The 24,968-nt window shown below is 36.2% G+C and overlaps 1 protein-coding gene across 3 annotated transcripts in view; it reads left to right on the top strand.

The window, feature by feature from the left end:
- The first annotated feature begins 3,550 nt into the window (after positions 1 to 3,550).
- Positions 3,551 to 24,968, top strand: part of MYBL1 (MYB proto-oncogene like 1) — a 38,091-nt gene continuing 16,673 nt past the window's right edge. For all 3 annotated transcript variants that reach the window (XM_069601034.1, XM_069601033.1, XM_069601032.1), the window contains exons 1-8: positions 3,551 to 4,237; positions 13,428 to 13,533; positions 13,860 to 13,931; positions 15,389 to 15,481; positions 18,381 to 18,601; positions 20,537 to 20,711; positions 23,049 to 23,123; positions 23,729 to 23,833. In XM_069601034.1, the coding sequence (XP_069457135.1) occupies positions 4,218 to 4,237; positions 13,428 to 13,533; positions 13,860 to 13,931; positions 15,389 to 15,481; positions 18,381 to 18,601; positions 20,537 to 20,711; positions 23,049 to 23,123; positions 23,729 to 23,833 (867 nt within the window). In that variant the 5' untranslated portion in view covers positions 3,551 to 4,217. The remainder of the gene's footprint in view (positions 4,238 to 13,427; positions 13,534 to 13,859; positions 13,932 to 15,388; positions 15,482 to 18,380; positions 18,602 to 20,536; positions 20,712 to 23,048; positions 23,124 to 23,728; positions 23,834 to 24,968) is intronic.

Below are 24,968 nucleotides of genomic sequence, written 5' to 3'. Positions count from 1 at the left end.
TCATATTGAATACATAATATACGGTTTCATTATTCTGCCAAAGCTTGCTTATTTAGCATTATCAATACTGGGACAAGTTTTATATACCATATTTGTTCTATTTCTTTCTAGGATTTTCAGCAATTTTTAGAGTTTATCATCAACTAATTTTTTTAATTAAAAAAGAAACATGGAATTTATGATTAAAAACAAAGTCAAATCATACAGAAGTACATGTGGTAAAAAGTTAAAGCCTGTTCTGTTCCTGTTTCATTCCTCTCTGCAAAATAAAACACTGTTCAACAGTTTGATTTCCATAGAGCTGCACAGATTGCCTTCCAGACTATTAGACACATCTTCACATATACACTCCCCTGAGTTTTTGTTTATGTAAATGATGTCATACTAATTATACAGTTCTGCTGCTATTTCTTTGCACTATATCACACTGTCTCTACACCTACACTATATTGATAGTTGAATGCCCATAGATATTAAGGTAGTAGAGTGATTTAGAGTTTGGGTTCTAATTTAAATCTTGGTTCTGTCAAGTTATGCCCCTGGACAAATTAACCTTTTGGTACCCAATTTTCCTTATCTATAAAGTGGTTGAAAATAACAGTAACTCTCTCATCAGTTCAGTTCAGTTCAGTCGCTCAGTCTGTGACCCCATGAGTCACAGCACGCCAGGCCTCCCTGTCCATCACCAACTCCCAGAGTTCACTCAGACTCGCGTCCATCGAGTCAGTGATGCCATCCAGCCATCTCATCCTCTGTCGTCCCCTTCTCCTCAGAGTTGTTACGATTATAGCCGTTGTGGATGTTACCTAAGACTAATGCATGTGAAGCACCAAGGAGGGCCTAGTAGTGTAGTAGCCGTTTAATGGCACTGCCTTAATATTACACTATTTTTTACTGGCTATACAATTTTTTTTTTTTTCTGCCGACAACCATTAAACTAGTCTAAAAATGTGAATGCTTCCAAACTGGGGTTCTAATGGAATATACTACTATTAGCATTGAAGCCCATCTTTTTTGCTTGTATTGAATTATATTTCTAAAGCTAAGTTTTTGTCAAAGGCTGTGCACACATTTATGGGTTTTGCTCTGTATTGCTTTCCAAAAGGATTATACCAGTTTTAATACATCAAAGAATTATTCAAACTTTGTTGGCAGGATTTAGAAAAATTTTGCTACCTTAGTAGTCATAAAATGGTATTTCAAATCTGGTTTAATTTGTACATTTTGCATTCTGGTAAGCATATTTACTTATGTACTTATTTATATTTTTCCATTCATTTTGCAGTTATATTGCGCATCTGAGTGCATCACTATTCTAAGGGCTGGACAATCTAACAATAGTTAGACAAAAATCTAATCATGGAAATGGTTGATACAGCTCTACTGAAACTACAGTGTATTGGGTACTATACTAAACCAGCATAAGCTTTTCACACTAACACTGGCAAATCTTTGGGGTACTTGGCCCCTCTAGGATAAGAAGCTGGTACAGTCATGTGAAAGATAAGCATGGTGTACCTTCTGCTCATTTATTTACTATTAGTAATAATGAGGTGATTTATTTAAAGATTTGGAGTGAGAAAGTAAATCACTCATTTTTACTTTCACAATTTAAACTCATTTTTATAGTTACAAATGAGTTTTTAAAACTAAGACAGTTTTCAAGGAAATTTCCAGCACTTGTCCCCAGCCTTTGCCCCCCTTGGTATTTTCCCCTGTATTTCTGTGGAAAGACTTGGGAAGCATTTACAGACTATTCAAAACGAACTCCTGGGATGCTGAGGAGTACATGTGTGACAGTGTTCCTTGTGTTTTCAGCTTTTGGTGATTACAAATAAAGCCACTGTAAACATCCGTTTTCCAAAGTGGCTGTTTCATTTGTGTTCCTATCAGCAATGTATGAAAGTTAATATTTGCTCAGCCTCTTCATTTCCACCAACACTAGTACAGTATTCCCCCTCCTATTCTAAAAGCTTTTCAGTGGTACCTCCTGAGCTTTTACTTTGCATTTCTCTAATGATTAATGATGTGGAGCACCTCTCCATGCTACTTATTTGCCATTTGTATATCTTTTTTGGTGAAGCGTCTGCCCTAACTTCCCATTTTTTATTGCTTTTCTCATTATTGAGTTTTGAGAAGTAAAATTTATTTATTAAAGATATGTTTTGATTAAAAAAAAAACCCAAGTCACAGGTTATGGTATCTTTGAGTATGTGTACTCAAACAACTGTGAATCACTTGAAGCCCACATTTTGTTTTTTTGTAACTAATTTAAATGAATCTGCAATGTTATCTTTCTGAGGAATTATATTTTTCTCTATCTCTAACATGAAAAGAATTCGCTTTGCTGTCAAAATCTAAAATAACTCTCTTCAAGCTCTAAAATAGTATTCTGTATAAAACCGACTACAGCCTAAAATATAGCAGAAACTCTGCTTCTTGTTAGGATGTAAATAAGCGGAGTAATGCATGGCCCAGGAGTAAAGAAAACATTGTTTTCAAAAGACATTACTTTCTAAATTAGGTTTTCTTTTTTAAGTGAACTAGCGACATAGTAAGGAATGATTTGAAAGACTGTTTTACCTTACCAGAATCCATACCTTGAGAAAAAGGAACTATAAAAAGGCAGGTGTTTTAAGTTTTGAAAGTAGTGCATGCAAGCTCTTCTTGGTACACATTTGCACCTGCATCTCTGATTTGCAAAAACTGATGTGTAAATTTTCAAAATAGCAAAATATAAGTCTGTTACAATATTAACATGTGGTTTCGTGCTCTATGCAGTAGAGCATGTTACCTTGCAAATTTGCATCCTTTACCATTTCTAATCGTTACTGTAATCTACTTTCATGCTGCTTGAACTGAGCATTTCGTAGGTATTAGACTTGAAACCTCTAGAGTAGTTGTAACTGCTAGAAGGTCCTGCAGGGCGGTTCCCCACTTCCTCTCGTCTCTCTTGCGAGAGAAGGTCACCTTCTGCCGTTGACTACTCATTTATCTGGGCGAAATTCCCAGTCCGCTCCTGTCTTCCTGCATTCTCCTTCTGGACCAGGGCTCCTTCATCGAGCACAGCAGTTATTTCCCGAAGAGTCGGATAGGAGATTAAAGTACTTTGAAGGCCAGCCGCAGACCCGGATTATTTCCCTTTCCCGTTCCATGTGTCCAACTAAAAACTTTTTCACCTGTCACACTCCTGCTCCTTCCCGCTACAGTCTTCGCTAGATTAGTAGTTATGATGTCTGGCCAAAAAAAAACCTCGCATTTTTGCTTAAACAGTAACGGCCGCGCAAATTTTATGGTTAGGTTTGTCTCAAATCCAAAGACTGAGCCTCCTAACTAGTGAGGAGGGATGCCTCTGAGAACTGAGGAGCTTTGGACGAGAGAAGGTTGCGGTGAACCGGACTGCTCAACCCCTAGAGACACCGTCCACGCTCCCGGAGAAGCTTGGACTCTCGCCGCCGCTTCCGGACACGCCTCTCGGAGAGCCTGGAACTCACTTTCCCAGCAGGCCCCGCGCGGCCCTTAGCGCCCCGCCCCCTCGGGTGCGGCGCTCGGCGCGCTCCGGGTCCTGTCACAGCAAGACCTTTGAGCCGGGCCTACGGCCACACCCACTGGCTCCCGGCTCCTTCCCGGACTCCCGCGAGTTCCAGTCCCGGCTTCCAGCTCCCCAGCCCCGCCCTAAGTCGCGCGCGCTCTCCCCGCCCCGCCCTCGTCCCCCCGCGTGCGGCCGCCACAGCCAATGAGGTTCGGGGCCGCGTGCGCAGATTCAAACGGCGGCTCTTGAGGGAGGCTGGGCGCGAGATTCGGCGGTGCGGACAAAACCCTGCAGGAGGCTACGAGCCCTGCAGAGCTGCCCGCTGCGGGGAGAGGGCGGGGGTCGGCGCCCGCGGCAGAGCCGCGCTGGGACCAAGGCGAGGAGGCTAAGAGGCGGCGGGAGGGGCCGAGAGAGGGCGGGAGCGCGCCTGCTGACATGTTGGGGGCATCCCTGAACGGGCCGGGCCGGGGCTAAGAAGCAGCGCTGCGGGCCGGGGGCGGGTCGCGGTCCGCCCCTCCGTCCCTCCGTCCTGCCCTGCCGGGGACCTGCGTTCCGCACTCGGTCGGCCTCGGAGCGGGAGCGAGGGAAGCGGCGGGGGAGGGTCGGAGAGAAGGAGCATTCGCCCGAGGCTGGAGGAGGCTGACCCGCGTCCCCGCCCAGCCCGCGCCTATGCGGTACTTGAAGGATGGCGAAGAGGTCGCGCAGGTGGGTGACATCCCTTTCGCCCAGGCCTGTGGGCACAGCCTCGGCTCAGATTCCCTTTCCTTTCCCGCTGAGATCCCCCCCGCGCCTACCTGGGCCCTCCGAGGCCAGGGCAGAAGTTTTCCTTCCCGCTGCGCTACAGCCGTCTCGGCCCGCTGGCCAGAGCGCAGCCGTGACGTGTGGAGAGTTGGGGACCAGGGCATTTCGGACTCAGAAAATGAGTAACAGATGCCCAGGCGGCTCCTTGGAGTCGAGTCTCCCCACAGCATTTGTCCAGCTCCCCACTGTCCCACAGCCACTTCTTGGGATTTGTTGGCAGGTAAGTCGGTGCGCTTTCAGGGAATACGCTCCGCACCGGAAGGTGGTGGTGTCCTGCTGGGACGGCCTGAAAATGCTGTTCCTAGGGCCTCTTTCTCTCTGAATTCCTGAGCCAGTTACAAACAGGGGCTCTGTCATACACCTGGGTTGGGGACCCCTCTGCTATCTTGAAAGGTGTGGAAGTCCTCTGAGGAATAGCTGAGGAGAGAGTACTTTTTTGATGTCTACTGTGATTACCATTCCCATAGTCGCAGTTTCCTTCTACTGGGAAGATGTCACACTGTTAACACCAGTAACTTGATCTTAAAACAATGTATTTGATTCAGTTAATATTTTGTGTGTCCGTTGGACTCTGTACCTGAGGGTTGCATAGAGGTAGGGCATTTCTTTGGTGGTGGTGGTTTTGGAAAACTTGCTAGGATGAATTTATGCATTTCGGTTTTATTTAAAGGTCACTCTAGTAGCTACTCCTAAACTGAGTGTGTAGGAATCACTCATATGACAAAAAACACTAGGGTGTCTTTTAGTTGTCAGTATTATTCAATAAATATGAAACGTTGTTTGACAGCGTTTCCAAATGGTTTTATTTATCTGGATCCACAACTTCAAAGTCTCAACTAGAGGTGTTTTTCCCAAGTTGAAATTTAGTAGTAACTTCATTCATTGCTGATGTCTGTTAAAAATTGTCAACAGTCACACCATAGTGTTTGTTGCTCTATTCATTTATTAAGGATCTGCTATCTGTAAGGTATTTTTACAGAAATCAGCATAGAATGTAATTAAGCCCCTATTAGATTATTATTTTGTACCAACTACAGAATAGATCAAACTTTTGAAGTGCAACAAATACACACTTCTCTTGAAGAGGATTTTCAGCTTAGGCACTGTTGATATTTGGGATCAGATAATTCTCTGTATTGGGAAGGCAGTGGTGGGGGCAGTGGGAAGTGCTGTCCTGCGCTTTGTAGAATGTCTAGCAGCATCCCTGGCCTCTGTCCCATGGATGTCAGTAACACTTCACTTCCCCAGGTGTGACAATCAAAAAATGTCTTCAGACATTACCACCAAATGTCTGTTGAAGGGCAAAACCACCCAGGTGAGAATTACTGCTTTAGAACATCAAGGACCTGACTGACTTCTCAGTCTTCAGAAAAGATAGATACTAAAAGCTCCTGTAACTATAATTACTGAGGTATTGATTTAGGCCTTTTCTTTTGAATTTTTAAACATAGCTTCTTTAAGCAAGGTGACAAATGAATATTGTCAACTCAATAACAGGAGTTTGTTTGTATTCAGTGTGTGGCATTATCTACTTGTCTGTATTGATGTTAATCTTAATTGAAACAGTTTCTTGGCTAATGCTGTCATCAGCAGTTAGTTATGGTTAGATATGGATGCTTGAATGTCAGACCCTGCCTTCTTCAGTTAGTTTTTTGTCCATAATTTGTGTATGCTTCATAATAGTAGGCTAAGAAGAAAGTGATTTCATGATTAATTTGCTGGTGTAAGTTATTTTGTTTTATTGACAATATTGTGAGCTTTGAGATCTAAATATTAATTGTACTATTGACTTTTATTCCTGTCAGCTGTATAAATTAATTGAAATGTATTATAGAATGATTGAAAGAGTCACAAGTCTGGAGTAATTAAATGTAGTGAAGCTACACTCCCTATGTGAATATACGGGTAGATGTGAGAAACTATCATCTCCGAATGGTGTATTTCTTAAGGTCTTCATCGTTGAATGTGTTTTGTTCTATAAATTCTATTTCTTGTATATGTAAATATGACTTATTTGCCCTAGATAAAATAGAATGTGAAATGTTTTGAAGGATAAATAATCTTTATTCAGCAGAGTTTCATGCCTTTAACTATGAATCTAATTTATAGTTGAATGAGAAAGGACATGAGTCAGTCACTTTGAAGTCTCCACTGTACAACCATTGAACTGTTTGATTGAAAACTATACTTTGCTGTATAAAAGTTTTGCATAAGACTACAGGCATAAATCCTGTAATAACCTTTCCTGTATGATCTGAAAAAAAAAGTAAAAAACTGTTATCTCAGGGAGAAACAGCTGAAGGATATTAGCTCTTCTGATCATTGTTTAAGATAGCTGTAGTATCTCTGGTCTGGATTTACATAGAGGAAAAAGTTTATTTAGTGTTGTGACTTTAAATAGTTTTAGGTCCCATTGGGGGTTTTAATGACATAATTTACAGGCAGTACTAAAATTGGTATATATGTTATTAATGTGTACTTGATTTTTAACCATACTTATGTATTAAGTAAGTAATTTTAGATTTTAAAAGCCAGTTCCACTCTTAAAAATTAGCTTAAAAAAATGTCATTTAGAAGCTAGAAGATGTATTTAAGTAGTAACAGATTCAGGTATTTACCCTTGAGATGACTGGCAACTACAGTAAACTGGAAAGACAAAAGCCAACTCTTGAATTAGAAGATGTTTTTCCATGGGGTATGTGTGTGCATAGGAAGCAATTTTACTGTGTTGCTTCCAGTGAGATGGGTGTCATGGGTGAAAGAATACTGGAATGTGAGAACTGATATGTTTAATCAGCTTTGTAATTAGCAATATTATTTGGAGAAAGCAAGTAAACTCTATATCCCAGTTTTTTGTCTCTTAATAAAGGTTTGGATTTTGTGGTCTATAAGTCTTTTAATATATTTCCTATTTTGAACTCTTTGTAATCATCTTTCCTCATTTAAAAATATACACACACTAATGGAATAAAATAGAAATGTTCTCGCATTGTTTTTGTTTGCGGATTGCTAGGTAGAACTCCTTTCAGTATATATTTCATTATTGCTATTCATGGTCAGATGAAGTCCAATTTGTCTTACTATAATAATGCTAGGTTGCAGTCCAGATTTGAAAAGATATTCATGTGTGCAGTACATCATGTTAACCACTGGGTGGCCTGATTTTACTTTACTAAATCAAGCTGGTACATTTTCATGCCTTGAATTTGATTGAACTTAAAAAAATGCAAATGCAGTTATCCTGTCAAGACAGTATAATAAAGATGTATTTTTGATTATGATAAAAATATTTAGGCTTGATGCAGTTTAATTTAAAATACTGTCAAGTTGAAGTGGTTTTGCTAGAAAAAATTTTATAGAACTTCTGATAATGCTCTAATTTCAAATCTGTAGTTTCTATTCAAATAAAATAAATTTTAAACAATTTCAAATTCTTCCTTTGGCACACCTCATTTTAATCTTTTCAGGTAGAATAATTGATGTCCTTTAAAATTGAACTTCTCTTGAATGTTTTATCTTGATATTGCCAAGTGTGAATAGTTTGTGTATTATTTCACAGGGAAAGTTATGAGTATCACATCCTATTAGCTTAACCCCAGTGTGGAATTACTTTTAAACAATTTTCCTGGTCTAGTGAGTCATAATATTTTTGTGTGTGTGCTTCCTTTTGCTGTTTCATGATTACCCTAATCACTGTTCATAATCTACAAAAGTTTTTGAACATAGTACTTAGGTTATATATTAGACAGTTACAGAATAAATATTTTCTTTGACTTAAAAAATAAAACTGGCAGAATAATTCTGGAAACCAGTTCTTGGAGAGAGATTCAGAGACCAAATTCCTCTTCTATTTTTTGCCTTGTGACTGGAGAAATAATTTCACCTGTTTTTACTCTCTTCTAGATTAGTCACTCTAGGCTTAGAAATGGTTTACCTATTTATAGATAGTAGAAAGTTGACTTTATTTAGCTATTAGATATTGCTAACATTGATTGCTACAATACAGAAATACTAAAAAATAAAAAGAGAAATAAAGCAAACGAAATATGATTTGTTTTGGTGGTATCTAATGTTTTGATGGTGTCTAACCATTATTAAGGGTTCCCTGATAGCTCAGTTGGTAAAGAATCCGCCTGCAATGAACCTGGGTTCAATCCCTGGGTTGGGAAGATACCCTGGAGAAGGGAAAGGCTACCCACTCCAGTATTCTGGCCTGGAGAATTCCAGCAAGTGTATAGTCCATGGGGTCACAAAGAGTCGGATACGACTGATCGAGTTTCACTTCAGTTCACTTCAACCATTATTAAGCAGTGAAAATTTTCACTGTTAAGTGGTAAAAATAGAATATTGGTGAGGTTATTTGTGGGGTTTTATCCCTTCTCAGTTTTCTTTGCAAAGCGTAGACGTCCTTAGGCATCTTTCTGTTCAGTTCAGTTCAGTTCACTCAGTCGTGTCTGACTCTTGCGATCCCATGAACCGCAGCACGCCAGACCTCTCTATCCATCACCAACTCCCAGAGTCCACCCAAACCCATGTCCATCGAGTTGGTGATGCCATCCAACCATCTCATCCTCTCTCATCCCCTTCTCCTCCTGCCCTCAATCTTTCCTAGCATCAGGGTCTTTTCAAATGAGTCAGCTCTTCGCATGCGGTGGCCAAAGTATTAGAGTTTCAGCTTCAACATCAGTCCTTCCAATGAACGAACACCCAGGACTGATCTCCTTTAGGATGGACTGGTAGGATCTCCTTGCAGTCCAAGGGACTCTTGAGAGTCTTCTCTTAACAGTTCAAAACCATCAATTCTTCAGCGCTCACCTTTCTTTATAGACCAACACTCACATCTATACATGACCACTGGAAAAATCATAGCCTTGATTAGACAGACCTTTGTTGACAAAGTAATGTCTCTACTTTTTAATATGCTGTCTAGGTTGGCCATAACTTTCCTTCCAAGGAGTAACTAGTGATAATTTTCTAGGATCTTTTTTGTCACGCTTACTTGAAAGTTTTATCATCCTTTTAACAATTACATAAATAATACAGAAATAATAACTTAATGCTTGCACCAAGAAGTAGTTAGGTAGATAGATTCTAGGAAAGCCCCCGAGGTAGAGAGATGGATTCTAAGAATTCTGCTTTAATCCTTCCTCACACTTAACCACTCAAAAAACCCAGCTTCCTGAACATGATGGCCATGCTTTTGCAAAACAGATAATGAAACCTCTTGTAGAAATAGAAATTTCTCACAAATCAAGTATGTGGTTAAAAAAAAAGGCATATTTTTAAAGTTAAAATGAACACGTTTTCAGGAAGATCATTCCTTGGAAACTAGTCTTTTGACCAAAACAACATTTTTGGACGCATATCTTGAAAATGTTTTGATAAGAACCTTATGGTGAATTTTGTACAGATTAGGTATTTTTGTGAATAATTAAAGTTTATATGAATGAGTCCTTTTTAAAGTTATTTTCAAATAACCTAATTTTTAAAGCATAATTTTAAAATATGCTGTTGGGGAAGCTGTTGGGGTCTGAGAAAAGGGAATAAAAGAGGGAACCTGTAAAAACCATAACTGAGGGCTGTTTGGAAGGCTGGAAGTGTTAATGTTGCGGGGGACAGTTGTAGGAAAGGTTAGGCTGTATTGGTAGATACCTCATAGAACACCTTCTGTACTGAATATTTTCTTTACATTGGATTCAGCAGGTTTATGCTTCTTAAAATTCTACCACTTGGCGGTGCATTTGGATTTTGAAAGTTCTTTTTATGGGAGTATTTTTCACCTCCTCTTAGAGGTATTTTAATTTGTTTAACAAAAAAGTTTTTTTTTTTTTCTCTCATATCAATTTGAGATCATTTATACTGAGGGAGGTGGAAGTTTTGATTGGGTTGGGAAAGAGTGAGGTAATTTTGGAATACAAAATAGTTGGAGGAGGTAAAAGCATAAGTAATTATTCAGTAATTTTACAATCATTTGAATGGTCAAGTCTTGGACTTGGTGCAGAGAGGTGAACGTATTAGACATGGTCTTTGCACTCCTGAGTTGTTTGGATGGGAAGCATAGATGCCATGAGTGTATATAGTGGACAGTAAGCTTAGTATGGTGCTTTATCGGGTTTAATAGCCGCCTTAGAGATTTATGAAGTCATTGCGTCCTGAACCATCTCCAACTTAACAATTTAATCATCGTTAATCAGGTGATATTTCTGATAGCTGAAGATGGCTGCAAATAACAGGTATTTCTTTAATTAAGCCTGTGCTTTTATTTTCAGCATAGTTTATCGAAACAATCATATATGAAAATGTAGGACTGGCAGATTGTTAAATAGACATTGGCTTTAGGGGAGAAAACATTGGAATACTGAAGTGCATTGAACTAGAGAAGCAGTTAGGTGTCATAGCTAGTTGGGTGGGGGATTTTGGTGTCTTGTTTGGTCAGATAAGAATAATTTTTGGTCAGATGTAATTGACAAATCAAGAAAATTAGAAGTTCCTGCAAAGGCTCTGTAAACAGTAGATATTAAATCTAGGCCTTCATTTTCCACAATGTCTGTTACTCAGAAAGGTTAAATAAATATTAGCTCATGTTATTCTCAGATGTTCATATCTTGGTTCAGTCCACTGACTACTCAGAATTCTCTAATTCAGTTTATCGTTAAGACCTGTTCTAGGTTTTTGTGCTCTCGTGGCTTTAACTTTTGTCTGTGTGCTCAGTTCAGTTCAGTCGCTCAGTCGTGTCTGACTCTTTGCAACCCCATGAATCGCAACACGCCAGGCCTCCCTGTCCATCACCAACTCCCAGAGTTCACTCAGACTCACGTCCATCGAGTCAGTGATGCCATCCAACCATCTCATCCTCTGCCATCCCCTTTTCCTCCTGCCCCCAATCCCTCCCAGCATCAGAGCCTTTTCCAATGTGTCTGTGTGCTAGTGATTGCCAAAACTAAGTCTCCCCTAGACCTAGAGATGGGCAGAAGATCCACATGCCCTGCTCTGCCCAATAGGAGAGCCACTGGTCACATGTGGCTGTTGAACTCTTGATGTACTACTAGTCTGAATTGCTGTGTACTTTTTATTTTATTACATCTAAAAATTTTTATTTTTATTTTTCTGGTTAGCTGTGTCTGAAGCTAGGAATTCACTTTGTTGCTCCCGGGCTGTTTCTATCAGCTTCATCTTCTTGTTATTTTTCTCTTTTGCCTTTGGCTTTCTTTTCTCCTGGACAATGCATGCCAGATTTCAGAGACTTAAGAAGAAAAGAATGTAAAACATTTTGTGATTATGTTGGTTATATGTTGAATTGATCACTTAAAAATAGATTGGGGTAAATATTATTTCTTATTAAAATTAATTTCACCTGTTTTTTTAAACTGTGGTTGCTAATAAATTACTTAGGTGGCTTGCATTATGTTTCTACTGGACAATGCTTTGTAGATATATCTAGTATCCACCTGTGTATTTCTCAAATACCTTGAAATCAGTCCAAACTACTTACTCTCTTCATTCCCTTCTCCTTCCCAAAGTTCTTTTTCTCCTTCTATTCTTTATCTCAGCGGATAGCTCTATGTTTCCAAAGCCAGAAATTTTGGAGTTGTCCTTGAATATTCTTCCCATGTCTCTCATATTCATCAGTTGAACAAAATCCTTTTGTTTATACTTTTTTCTCAGTTTTATGTGTGTCTTTCTGTTGCTACTATCATGACCTTAGTTGGTTTATTCTTTTATGGTTTCTCGATTTTTGTCCATTTAGATCTTTTCTACTCAAGGATATAAAAAATAAGAGTTCTACCCTAAAAGTTAGAAGTAATAGGCTAATAGGCCTTTCCTGGTAGCTCCAACGGTAAAGATTCTGCCTGCAATGCAGGAGACCCGGGTTCAATCCCTGGATTGGGAAGATCCCCTGGAAAAGGAAATGGCAACCCACTCCAATATTCTTGCCTGGAGAATTCATGGACAAAGGGGCCTGCCAGGCTACAATCCATTGGGTCGCAAAGAGTCGGACAGGACTGAGCAGTTAACACTTTCACCGTAATAGGTACTATTATGTTTTCATTTTTTAAAGTGTAGAATATTTGCTTCATCTGAATTCTTTTATTTTAAAGTAGGATTTTATTTTTTAAAATAACTACCCACTGTCACCCTTTGTTGAAAAGTCCATCTTTACCACACTGATTGATATTATAATTGATGGAATTCCCATGTGAGTTTTTTTTCCAGAATATTCTATTCTGTTCCATTGATTTGAGTATTATTTATTTTTTCTCTGCAGTATTTTCTGGTATTTGGTAGTGCTAATTCTCTCTCTCTTTTTAGAGCTTTTCTGGGTATTACTGCTTGTTTGTTTTTCTATACGAACTATAGAATCAGCTTGTCTGTGTTCCTCTGAAAATCTATTGGTATTTTTATTCATTTAATTTAAATTTATGAATTAATTTACAGAGAATGGACATCTGTAATATTGTTTTCGTGCCCAAGAATGTGGTATGGTTGTTTTTTCATTTGTCCTTCTGTGTCTCCTGATAGTGTTTTGTAGTTTACTGTATCTTGATCTTGTATATTCAAATTATTTCTACGTATTCTAACTTTTTTGCTGTTGGTGTTGTAAATGGCTCATTTCTTACATTGTGTCTTTTAACTGACTGTGTTTTGTATTTTACCATTATCATTGCTAGGCCCTAATAATTTCTTACTTGGATTCTTGTGAAAGATCACTAATTGATCTTCCTCCATCTCTCCACATTCCTGCCAGTGATTTTTTTCTGAAACACAAGATATTTGTCTTTTACTCCTTTCCTTAAATTCCTTTAACTCTGTAGGTTAAAGATCAGATTAAGAATAAAGGCCAAACTCCTTAGCATGACGTAAAGGTTATCACTTGGCCCTTGCTGACATATCTAGCTTCATTCCTCTGGTATCAGTAAGCACTATAGCTCCTGTCCATTATGTGACTGTTAATATTTTTATACTTTGAATAATCTCATTGGACCTATGTCTGCTAGTCTGAGTGGCTTATTTAGTTGTATCTATGTGTTCAGATTTAGTGATTGAATTCACATATTTAAATACAAATCTTGATTTCAAATTGTGTTGTTTTCAGTGAGGATGAGGATGATGACCTTCAGTATGCTGATCATGATTATGAAGTACCACAACAAAAAGGGTTGAAGAAACTCTGGAATAGAGTAAAATGGACAAGAGACGAGGTGATTATGTGTAATATGGTTTACTAATTCCATACTTATATTTGTTGATTAATAAGATATGTATTAAAGATACTTAAAAACACAACATGAGAAAAGTTATCCCTCAGCTAACTTGCACATTTTTCTTCTTCAACCATACATGAAGAGTGGGTTGATGTTGAGACTGACAGAATCAGTTTAGTAAACGGGAGAACATGTGTGATAATGGCTTCAGTGCTTCTAAAAATGGCCACCAGATATGACGTGAAAGAATTGGACAGTATATTCGGGAATAGGGGAATAGGGTGAGGGAAAGCTTTTTCATTTCCATAAACCTGTCTTAATAGGATGACAAGTTAAAGAAGTTGGTTGAACAACACGGAACTGATGACTGGACTCTGATTGCTCGCCATCTTCAAGTACGTGGAACACTGTCTCATACTGCTAACACAAATGATTTAGGCCTTGGGGTTACAGTTGCTGTTTTTCAGAAATGTGTCTGCGTTATTTTAGATTTAGGTTCCCATCCTAAAAACAACTGTTTTGTTCTGCTCTTCCTACAGTTGGAAACTTAGAAAGTCTGGGTTTTCTTTTTTAGTAATTAATTTATCTGGGGATCTAAAAAGATGACTGACATAAAGAGAGGACAGACCTAAAAAAGATGGCTGACTTAAAGCAAAAATTATACGAAGTTTGGATAGGGCTTTATAAATATTTGCTAATCAATGTTAAAACATTTTGAGAGAAGTTAAATCTATTGAAATAGTTTGGTAACTAATGAAACCAGAAGAAGCTATGTTGCTGTGAGAATTAGAAGTAACATATAGGATGTTTGGCACAGTGCCTTACATTTAGCACATGTTCAATAAATAGAATCTAAATTAGAAAAGCTGCTTACATTAGCTTTATCAGTTTAACTTCAGTGGTATAACAGCAAATGTAGTCAACAGAGAAATGCTACAAGGATGTACAAGAACAACCTGATTATTTTGAGAAAATGATAACCTTAAAGTGAATCAGCATTGATGTACCGAAGCTATACATGAAAACACTCAGTATGAATAAAAACAAGTCCGCTAGGCATCAGGAGAGAGCTGTGGTTAAATACAGTATTTCTATTTATGTCATTCAAAATTATCTGTAATCCTGTATATGAACTAATATCTTCAGAAACCAAATCACTAAAGGAAAAGTTGTGTTAGTAGTATTATCCTTGTAATACACAGGAGTTACTAAGTCATGAATTGACTAAAAATAAGGCTACACTTATTAATCATTTTTCGAGTTTGACATGTTTCTACATAAGGCTTTACCCTGGTAAATTTCATTTTCCTTTTGAACTTCAGTGCTTAAATATTTAACTGATATATAATGTATATCAATCTGGATATACTTATTTTTTCTTGATAACTTGGAGTTATCATTTATAAACATCCTTTAAATACCATGCAGTAGTCTAGTAATGCCTTTTGGGTGTTTTTTGAATTGTGTAGAGTTAGGTACTGCTATACTCTATGAGTCCAGGCTGCTGTGCTGCTTGAGTTTGTACGTCTGTATTGTTTAGTTGTCTGTTTACTCCCTTTTATTCATCAGTACATTTCTTTATGTTAGTATCTGTGTTATTTTGCTTTTTTGCTTGTGTTATCAGGCAGGGTATAGAGATAAATAATTTTAATTTCAAATATATAATTTTTATTTATACTCTAAGCAATGCTGACAACTTTAATTAAAAATGAATTGGGATACAGGCATATAAAATAAATATTTCATTTTTAGAGAATGCTATTGAATGTATTAGTCCTGGAAACTTTCTTCTTAAGGTTGTGAAAGTTTGGAAGACAGTTGTTCATTAACAAAATCATCTAAATTCTTTCAGAATCGTTCTGATTTTCAATGCCAACATCGGTGGCAGAAAGTTTTAAATCCAGAATTGATAAAGGGTCCCTGGACTAAAGAAGAAGATCAGAGGGTAACGTGTTCATATTCTTTATTTTCACTGTGTAGGTGGACTTGCTTTTTTTCTTACTAATACATTGTTTTTGGGTAACATAAATACATGTTTAAATCACCTGGATTTGTTCTCTGAGTACTGCTTGTACTAGAATTGAAAATTGAGTATTTTAAGATGTAGTTTTTTCAGAATTGAGTCAAACCAAGTGTAATATAATATAGCTTTTGCTGGCTGAAAGTTTGGTTTGTAGAATAAAAAATACTGTCAGCTTAGTCACCATTTTAGAGCTTAGGTTAGCGACATTTAGGGCATAGTTTCTTACTGAAAATTGAGTTAGCATTTTTAAAACAATTCAATTGTATTCTTATTTTATCTGAAAACTTGAGGTATAAGAAGTTATTCTTTAACTTTCCCTCTTAACCTAAAATGGGCTCCCACATAAGACAGATATCTTATCATCGTGTTCCCAGAGAGCTAGAGGATTCAAAACCAAGGTAATTCTTTGTTATGAAAGTATGAGAAGAATGGGAAAGTTACTGTCGTCTTCTGAGAATTACCCTTTAGTTCATGCTCTTCATGGCATCATCTTATTAATGTAGTTGGAAAATTAGAGCATTTTTACTGCCACTCAAAAAAAAAAAAAAAATTGGCCAGTGGTAAGTTTTAAAATGTGTGATTTGTATCCTTTCAGTTTGAGAAAGAAAGTAATGAATAGACAGTAACTATAAATCTTTCCTGCTTCCAAAATGATTTATTTGGCTTTCTGCTGAAGCATTAAAAAAAATGCAAGAGTAGAAAATCTTAAAGTCTCAACATTTTACTGTTATTTCATATTAATTTTGTATGAAACAATTTAATTTACAGGTCACTTTAATACCTTGTATTTAGATAAGTGTGGGATCAATTTTTTGAACTTGGCAAATGCTGAAGGAATATTTTTAGTAAAATTGTTTTTTTTAATTATACTTGTGGTTTGGATTTAATGCATTTAAAATAGCATTCTTGAGTTATGTTTTAAGATTCTATCAAGGTAGTGCTTTTTAAAAATTGAGATATATGGGACTTCCCTGGCTATCTAGTGGTTGAGACTCCACATTCCCAATGCGTGGGGCACTGGTTTGATCCCTGGTTGGGTAGCTAAGATCCTATATGCCATGGGGGGTGGCCTAAAACAATAGATAAATAAAAATTGGGATATAATTATATATTAGTTCCTGGAGAAGGAAATGGCAACCCACTCCAGTATTCTTGCCTGGAAAATCCTGCAGTTGGAGGAGCCTAGCAGGCTACAGTCCATGGGGTCGCAAAGAGTGGGACATGACTCAGTGACTTCACTTTCACTTATATATTAGTTTCAGATGTACAACATAATATGTATATTATGACAGTCAGTTCAGTTGCTCAGTTGTGTCCGACTCTTTAAGACCTCATGGACTGCAGCACACCAGGCTTCCCTGTCCATCACCAACTCCTGGAGCCTACTCAAACTCATGTCCATCGTGTCAGTGATGCCATCCAACCATCTCATCCTCTTTCGTTCCTTTCTCTTCTCACCTTCAGTCTTTCCCAGCATCAGGGTCTTTTCTAGTGAGTTGGCTCTTTGCATCAGGTGGGCAAAGTATTGGAATTTCAGCTTCAGTCCTTCCAGTGAATATTCAGGGTTGATTTCCTTTAGGATGGACTGGTTGGATCTCCTTACAGTCCAAGGGACTCTCAAGAGTCTTCTCCAACACCACACAGTTCAAAGCATCAATTTTTTGATGTTCAACTTTATGGTCCAACTCTCATATCCATACATGACTACTGGAAAAACCATAGCTTGGTAAACTAATGTCTTTGATTTTTAATATGCTGTCTAGGTTGGTCATAGCTTTTCTTCTGAGGAGCAAGCGTCTTTTAATTTCATCGCTGCAGCCACAATCTGCAGTGATTTTGGAGCCCCCAAAGATAAAATCTGTCACTGCTTCCATTGTTTCCCCATCTATTTGCCATGAAGTGATGGGGCTAGATACTATGATCTTAGTTTTCTGAAAGTTGAGTTTTAAGCCAGCTTCTTCACTCTCCTCTTTCACTTTCATCAAGAGGTTCTTTAGTTCCTCTTCACTTTCTGCTATAATGATAGTGTCATCTGCTTGTCTGAGGTTATTGATATTTCTCCCAGCAATCTTGATTCCATCTTGTGCTTCAACCAGCCCAGCATTTCATATGATGTACTCTGCATATAAGTTAAATAAGCAGGGTGACAGTATACAGCCTTGACGGACTCCTTTTGTTATTTGGAACCAGTCTGTTGTTCCATGTGCAGTTCTAACTGTTGCTTCTTGACCTGCATACAGATTTCTTAGGAGGCAGGTTAGGTGGTCTGGTATTTCCTTCTCTTTAGTTTGTTGTGATCCACACAGTCAAAGGCTTTGGCGTAGTCAATAAAGCAAAAGTAGATGTTTTTCTGGAACTCTTGCTTTTTCGATGATCCGACAGATGTTGGCAGTTTGAACTCTGGTTCCTCTGCCTTTTCTAAATCCAGCTTGAACATCTAAAAGTTCACGGTTCACGTGCTGTTGAAGCCTGGCTTGGAGAATTTTGAACATTGTTGTGAGATGAGTGCAATTGTGCAGTAATTTGAACATTCTTTGGTATTGTCTTTGTTTGGGATTGGAATGATAACTGACCTTTTCCAGTCCTATGGCCACTGCTGAGTTTTCTAGACCACTGCAAATCTCATTAATATCTATCCCCGTACATAGTTACTCATATTTTTTCTTGTGATAAGAACTTTTCAAATCTACTCTTAGAAGCTTTCAATATGCAATACAGTATTACTGACTATAGTTACTGTACTGTACAGTACAGTATATCCACATGACTTATTTATTTTTTAAAAATCATACTTTTTAAACTTTATTTTTCTATTTCTTAGGTTATTGAATTAGTTCAGAAATACGGGCCAAAAAGATGGTCTTTAATTGCAAAACATTTAAAAGGAAGAATAGGCAAGCAGTGTAGAGAAAGATGGCATAATCATCTGAATCCTGAGGTAAAGAAGTCATCCTGGACAGAAGAGGAGGACAGGATTATCTATGAAGCACACAAGCGGTTGGGAAATCGTTGGGCAGAAATTGCCAAACTACTTCCTGGAAGGTACTTATACAAATGAAAATATATTTTCCTGTACTTTAAACTTGATCTTTATTATGGTTACTATTAAATATATTTATAGGTACCCCATGACTTTTATTTATAATTAAAATTTAGACTGCAGAATATAAGCAACCCTTTGTGATATTTGTAGTACATTTTGTGGGAAGGGATGTAATTACTTTTTTAACAAAATATTTTATAGCAGTAATTTGTGCAACAAAATGATAGACCTTTAGATTATGTAAACATTTAATGCACTCCCCTAAATTATGGTTACATATTAGTGCCAATCAAGCAGTCTTTGTACAAACTAAGCTGTAATGGAATCTAAGTTGAAGAGATTTCTTTCATATTGGATTCTTTGCATAAGACCAGAGAATAACAAATACACTGGCTGAAATAAATTGCTCTGAAAGTGCATTAGAGAAAATTCAGTTCTTAATTAATGCTTTAGATCCTGAGTAGTATATATATATATCCATGTGGCTAAAATATGGAGTTTCCATCAGGAGCAGTGATGGGCTACATATACACTATACATTGCATTGGTTCAGATGCTTCCTAGCCATTTGCAGTACAGTAGACCAGCAATTTTGGGAAAATCCATTCCTCACTCAGAAGGTGTGCACTTGTTTTTTATTGTTGTAGTCTCTGTATAGTACATAGTAGTTAATTAAATGCATTTACATGTATCCTTTTTTTAATAGAAATCAAATACTTTTATTGTTGAATAAACATTAACTCAGAATGTGATGCCCATCATAGGCAATCTGATAAGAGACTGAAAAAAAAAAGAGAAATCTCACCTTTCACCCACATAACCAAGCAGATACCACCCATTATATGTAGGTTCTCAAGATAATATTTAGTCCTAAGTCAGAAGACTTGACAGCACCATTTTATTTCATGTAGTTCATCCTTTATTTACCTAGCAATTAGAGTGCCCATCTGTTGTCAGTTATTGGCTTTATGTAAAGGAAAAACAAACTTCTCATATCTTTTTGTTAGAAGGTAGTTTTACAACTTGGAATCAGGTCAGCTAAAGTTGAGTTCCTTTCCTGATGAAACTTGGAGATAGAGCACTATATTCTATATATTCTTAATTAATCTTCATATACTTGTGAAATAATGCAGAGCAACATTGCTATATTTGTCTTAGAGAAATTAAAGCATAGTGTTAAGTTTTTTTATCCAAGTTACTGAAGCTGGTTGAGGTACTTCTAATGTTTTCAGTGTTTGATACATCTTTTTACTATCCATAGAATGTAGCTTAGTGCTTAGCATAAAGTAGGTTCTCAGTAAATGTGTGTTTCTAAAATGTATACTATAAGTAGCTGTAGGTTAAGGCTTCCATTTTTACAAGGCGGACTTAGGTAAAAGGGGAGCCAATGAATTTTTTCTTCCATAGGTGTTTTGTTGATAAGAAGTGAAGATGAATACTGGGATTCTGTCTTTTTATGACCATATTTGGTCTTGGCTTCAAGGCTTTTGCCCTTGTTATGCTCTTTATCTGAAATGCTCTTTTTTATTTTTCTTTTCTGTTCTTGTAGGACTAGTTCATTCTTGTCCTTCAGATTTTAGCTTCCCTGTCCCCTCAAAATTGCTCAAAATCAAAATTACTGTAGTTACTCATTTTCTCTTATTACTTTAAATGATCTGCATTGCACTGTTTTTCTTCTTATTTATTTTTTTGTTTTTCTTTTCTTTACTCCTTCCCTGCAGCCATGCTTCCTGTGAAGGTGTAAGCCCCACGAGAGCTGGGACTATCTTATTGCCTTATCTCCAGTGTTTAGAAGTGTATTTGATATACAGACATACAGAAAAGTATCTAACTTTACCAGTTGTAAAAATTTAAGTACTTTGTATACTTTATATGATGTTAAAAATTTATGGAGTCCTCTTTTTCTTTTTAAAAGATATACTTTAATTTCTTAGGACTGATAATTCTATCAAAAATCATTGGAATTCTACTATGCGAAGAAAAGTGGAGCAGGAAGGCTACTTACAAGATGGAATAAAATCAGAACGATCTTCATCTAAACTTCAACACAAACCTTGTGCAACTATGGACCATTTGCAAACCCAGAATCAGTTTTACATACCTGTTCAGGCACATATTTTTAATACTTTTTTGTTTAAAAATCTTCTTTAGTTGCTCTATGGGAAGGTGTTTAGTTTCTTAGTAGGATAAAAACAAAATATATTAAGAGAAACAGACATTTAAATTTCCAAAATGAAAAAATATACGATTACTAGCTGTTAAACCATTGTTATTGTTGTTTAGTCGCTAAGTCATGTCCGACTCTTTGAAACCCCACGGACTGTAGCCTGCCAGGCTCCTCTGTCCATGGGATTCTGCCGGCAAGAACACTGGAGTGTGTTGCCATTTCTTTCTTCATTAGTGGAAGTTTATCTCTGCTTGTTTTGATTGATAGATATTTTGGGAACAAATTCATTAAAATATTTCCTTTTATATATCATTTTTACGTATCTAATTACGAAACTTAGTATGTACATTTCCTAACTATCATTCTCCGAATTTTCATGATTCAAAGCTAACAATGATTTGTGCTTTAATATCGATTATAGTTTTCTTTAAAAAATTTTTTTTGCGTAATTGTAGGATAGCTTGCCTGTAAGAGGTGAGTGTATATAAATAATGGTTTAAAGGAGAAAACAGTCAAAAATATTTCAAGCCATCATTTAGGGGTGAACCAAATAATTGGTTCTTTGGCATTCAACTTTGCTGTTCCCTCATCACTTAGCTGACTGAGTGAATTCAGCCTTTGTTTAGACAGGTTCATTGCAGATTACCCACATTCATCATAGGGCAGGCTGTTTTCCTTTCAAAGCATTTTCCTACCTGCAAGAAATAAGGAGTTTTCATGAGCTTTGTTTTACCTTTTCCCTGTCTACTTGTCTGTCGTGCCATTTTTCATGTTGAGCAGTTCTTAATTTGTGTCACATAGAATGTAAAGATTAAGTCAGGGCTTAAAAGTATCTACTGCAAGATAAAATTTGGCTTGTGGTTAACAATCTGTGCTTAGTATTTAATTTTATTAATTTTATTCCAGATTTAACTATTCTTCTAAATGGACATTATTTTTTTTTTAGACATAATTTTCAAAGAACCTCTTTAAAAAGGTAGTGACATCTTAATTTACAAATAGGAAAACTTGCAAAGACAGTACAGTTATCTGCTGATACTTTGTACCTTAAGATTTCTGTTGTCTTTTTCTTTATATTTTTCTTTAGAGTCCTAGATTTCAGCAGCATAAACTGAAACATTCTGCTTCTGCCTTAAAAGTTATCTTTAAATTTATTTTTTTTAACTCACAGGATAATTTTTTAAATTATTTGGGGCCAATTGAGTGTTTAATACTCTCAATCAGAATATATTGGAATGTGAGAGTATTTCTTACACTTTAAGAATTATTTACCTTTTAATGATTCTTGAAAGATTTGTGTATGCATAGTTCAAGTCATTTAAACTGCTAAAAAGCTAATTCTACTTTTGACTTGAAAGAAAAAAAATGGATTGGTATGAAGTACTGTCACAGGTTAAAATGAAAAGTTTGAGAAAGATGTTTCTAATTCATTGGAAGTTGAGCAATAACTGATATTAATCAAATGTAAAAATTAAGTTCTGTGTTAGAAGTTATACATAATGCTTTTCCATTAGTGATTTACATAGGCCATTATGGAAGATAGACAATTTCCTATATATATTTGTTAGATTTTAAGGTTTTAAAAATCTTATGAGGTTCTTCTCAAATTTCTCCCTACCACTGCACACTAAATTTGCATGCAACTTCAAAAATTTTATTACAGATTCTTTAGAAAAGAGACAGAATAATTCATTGTCTATTGTCAAAATATTAAAAATACATGAGTGATCCTGATTGTTTTTCTGAGACAAATAATAGAAGCAGCCTCTGTTTTCATATCTTTCTATACAGAGGTTGGCATGGAGGGGCCGGTGGTAGGAGTAGGAGATGTGAATACTGACGACTTGCTTTAGTCTCCAGCTGCATAAGTGCTTCATATGGGCCAATCAGTCCTTTGCCCTGAACGATAAAACACAATTCCGTTGTCTTCTCCAGGAGATAGAGCAATCCTTTAATAGCAGATTTTAAAAAACACTTGGTAGATATTGTAGATAATAAGTAGACTGATTGGGTGATAAATCTAGCCCAAGTAATTCTCATATTTCATTTAGGGGAAAATAGGTCTTTGTAATAAAGTTATGCTTTTTAGTCAATAGATTTTAAGAATAAGATGTAGCTATTAAGAAATTACTATATGTGTAAATACTCAAAGTTGACAGAGATACTGACTTTTCCACGTTGATATCTTATTCAGTTTTTGTGCTTTGCCTCAGATTTTTAAAAATTTATAGTGTTATATGTATGATATTAATGATATTAATTTTAAATTACTTTTTTAGATCCCAGGCTATCAGTATGTATCACCTGAAGGCAATTGTGTAGAACATGTTCAGGCTTCTTCTGCCTTTATTCAGGTAACTTTTTATTTACTAAAAAACAAAACCAAACCCCAAAGGAAACACTCAAACATTTTCAAATTCTAATAGTGCCTGTTGCTCATCTATAAAATTTCGCCAAAAGCAATACTATCTGATCTACTTATTTTGAGTATTATAGCATTAAAGGAGAAAGTTTTTAAGTGTGTTTGAGAAATATAAACTGTACCAATGTAAAGTAGTTCACAACACCAGTGAGGTGGTTCTTTCATTCTTCCAACTTAGAACATTCCAGTTATGAATGAACATATTTTTACTAAACTGGGTAGAATGTATATATTCAGATTCAATAAATTAAAACAAATTCCACATGTAAAATTTTAAATTGATTAGATGATACAGTGTAAGTTTTTTCATGCATTTAAATTTCCCAATTCTTTTCTGTTAAATTGAAAATATTTACCAGCACCTCTTTAGGTACCAGAAGAAGTGTGATACTGAGTATTTGGGATTTTATAGTATTAAGCTTTATTAGAGAGGATAGACTTTATGTTGCATAGAAGAAAATAAAACTTAGAACATTAATAATAAAAAAGCAGTTTTGTAAATAATCTGTTTTTTTCCTTTTGCTTAACTTATTTTAGCAACCTTTTGTAGATGAAGATCCTGATAAGGAAAAAAAAATAAAGGAACTTGAATTGCTTCTTATGTCGGCTGAGAATGAAGTTAGAAGAAAACGAGTTCCATCAGTAAGAAATAATCTAAAGTGTTTTATTTTATTGTTAGACTCTTTTATGTGCTTTATATGCTTTTATAGTTTTAATCAGCACTGACTTTTGTATGCCAGCAAATGGGAAGCATATTCATTGTGATTTCAGATTTTAGTATGGACTGAAAATAGTTTTTCTAATTTGCAACTTTGAAGTTGCCTGTTTTTGATATGCATCTCTTGGAACATACTTTACAGTGTTTTGTATTAAGATGGTTCTTGAATAATATCAAACAAACTTAAGGTATAATCTTCAATATGTGTATTTGTGAAAATGTGTGGATTAGATTAGGCTTTATTTTCTGTTAGACATTCCATATGATAATGGCCTTAATAGGAAAAAAAAAGAAACTTAAGGAATTTAATTAGATATGTAGAGAGATTTCTGTACTTCAGAATTATTTTTATTCTCCATTTGAAAATGTTTTCTTGTCTACTGTATTAGAACACAAATTCAGTAAATTGGAAAAAGTAATGTTTTAAATATAGGGAAAGGAAAGATTTAGGTTTTATGCTGTCTAAAGAAATCTTTCAATGGAAGTGGGTTTTGATTACCAGATAAGAAAAGTATTGTCTGAGATTTGGTTGATGAGAATAACTATGAGTATTTAATCAGGATAAATGATAATGATTCTAGCTAAGTTAAACAGGTTGTGCTAGGAAGAAAAAACATTTGTATTTAAATGACAGTTTTGAAAGTTTAATATCCTGGGATTTTTTTACATTTAGGAAAGTGTTTTTCTTGATCTGGGGCAGAGTCAGGGGACAATATATTTAGAGTGACTGGGAACTAATACAAAATTACTAAATAGAATAACCTCAGGGCTTGAAATAGTATTATGAGGCAACTGGTGATGTCTTTAAATCATTTCAGATGGTATTAATAAAAATGACATTTGTTAATTGTAGTGAATGAGATAAATACCATGGGAAAAGTAATTTTTGTTTTGCAGCTACAAATACCATGGGCAAACAGGGATACCTGAAGTATACTTAATTTCAGTTTTATTAAGAAACTGCAAATAAATAACCATGATTAGAGGTCCACATTTATAGATAATATATTCAGGTTTAAGCACATTTAAAATTTTTTATAATGGTGTAATTTTGTAATT

The sequence above is a fragment of the Ovis canadensis genome, chromosome 9, assembly GCF_042477335.2.
Source record: "Ovis canadensis isolate MfBH-ARS-UI-01 breed Bighorn chromosome 9, ARS-UI_OviCan_v2, whole genome shotgun sequence".
Lineage (NCBI taxonomy): Eukaryota > Metazoa > Chordata > Mammalia > Artiodactyla > Bovidae > Ovis > Ovis canadensis.
The sequence above is the reverse complement of the archived record's forward strand: the minus strand, read 5'-3'. Positions and strand labels throughout refer to the sequence as shown.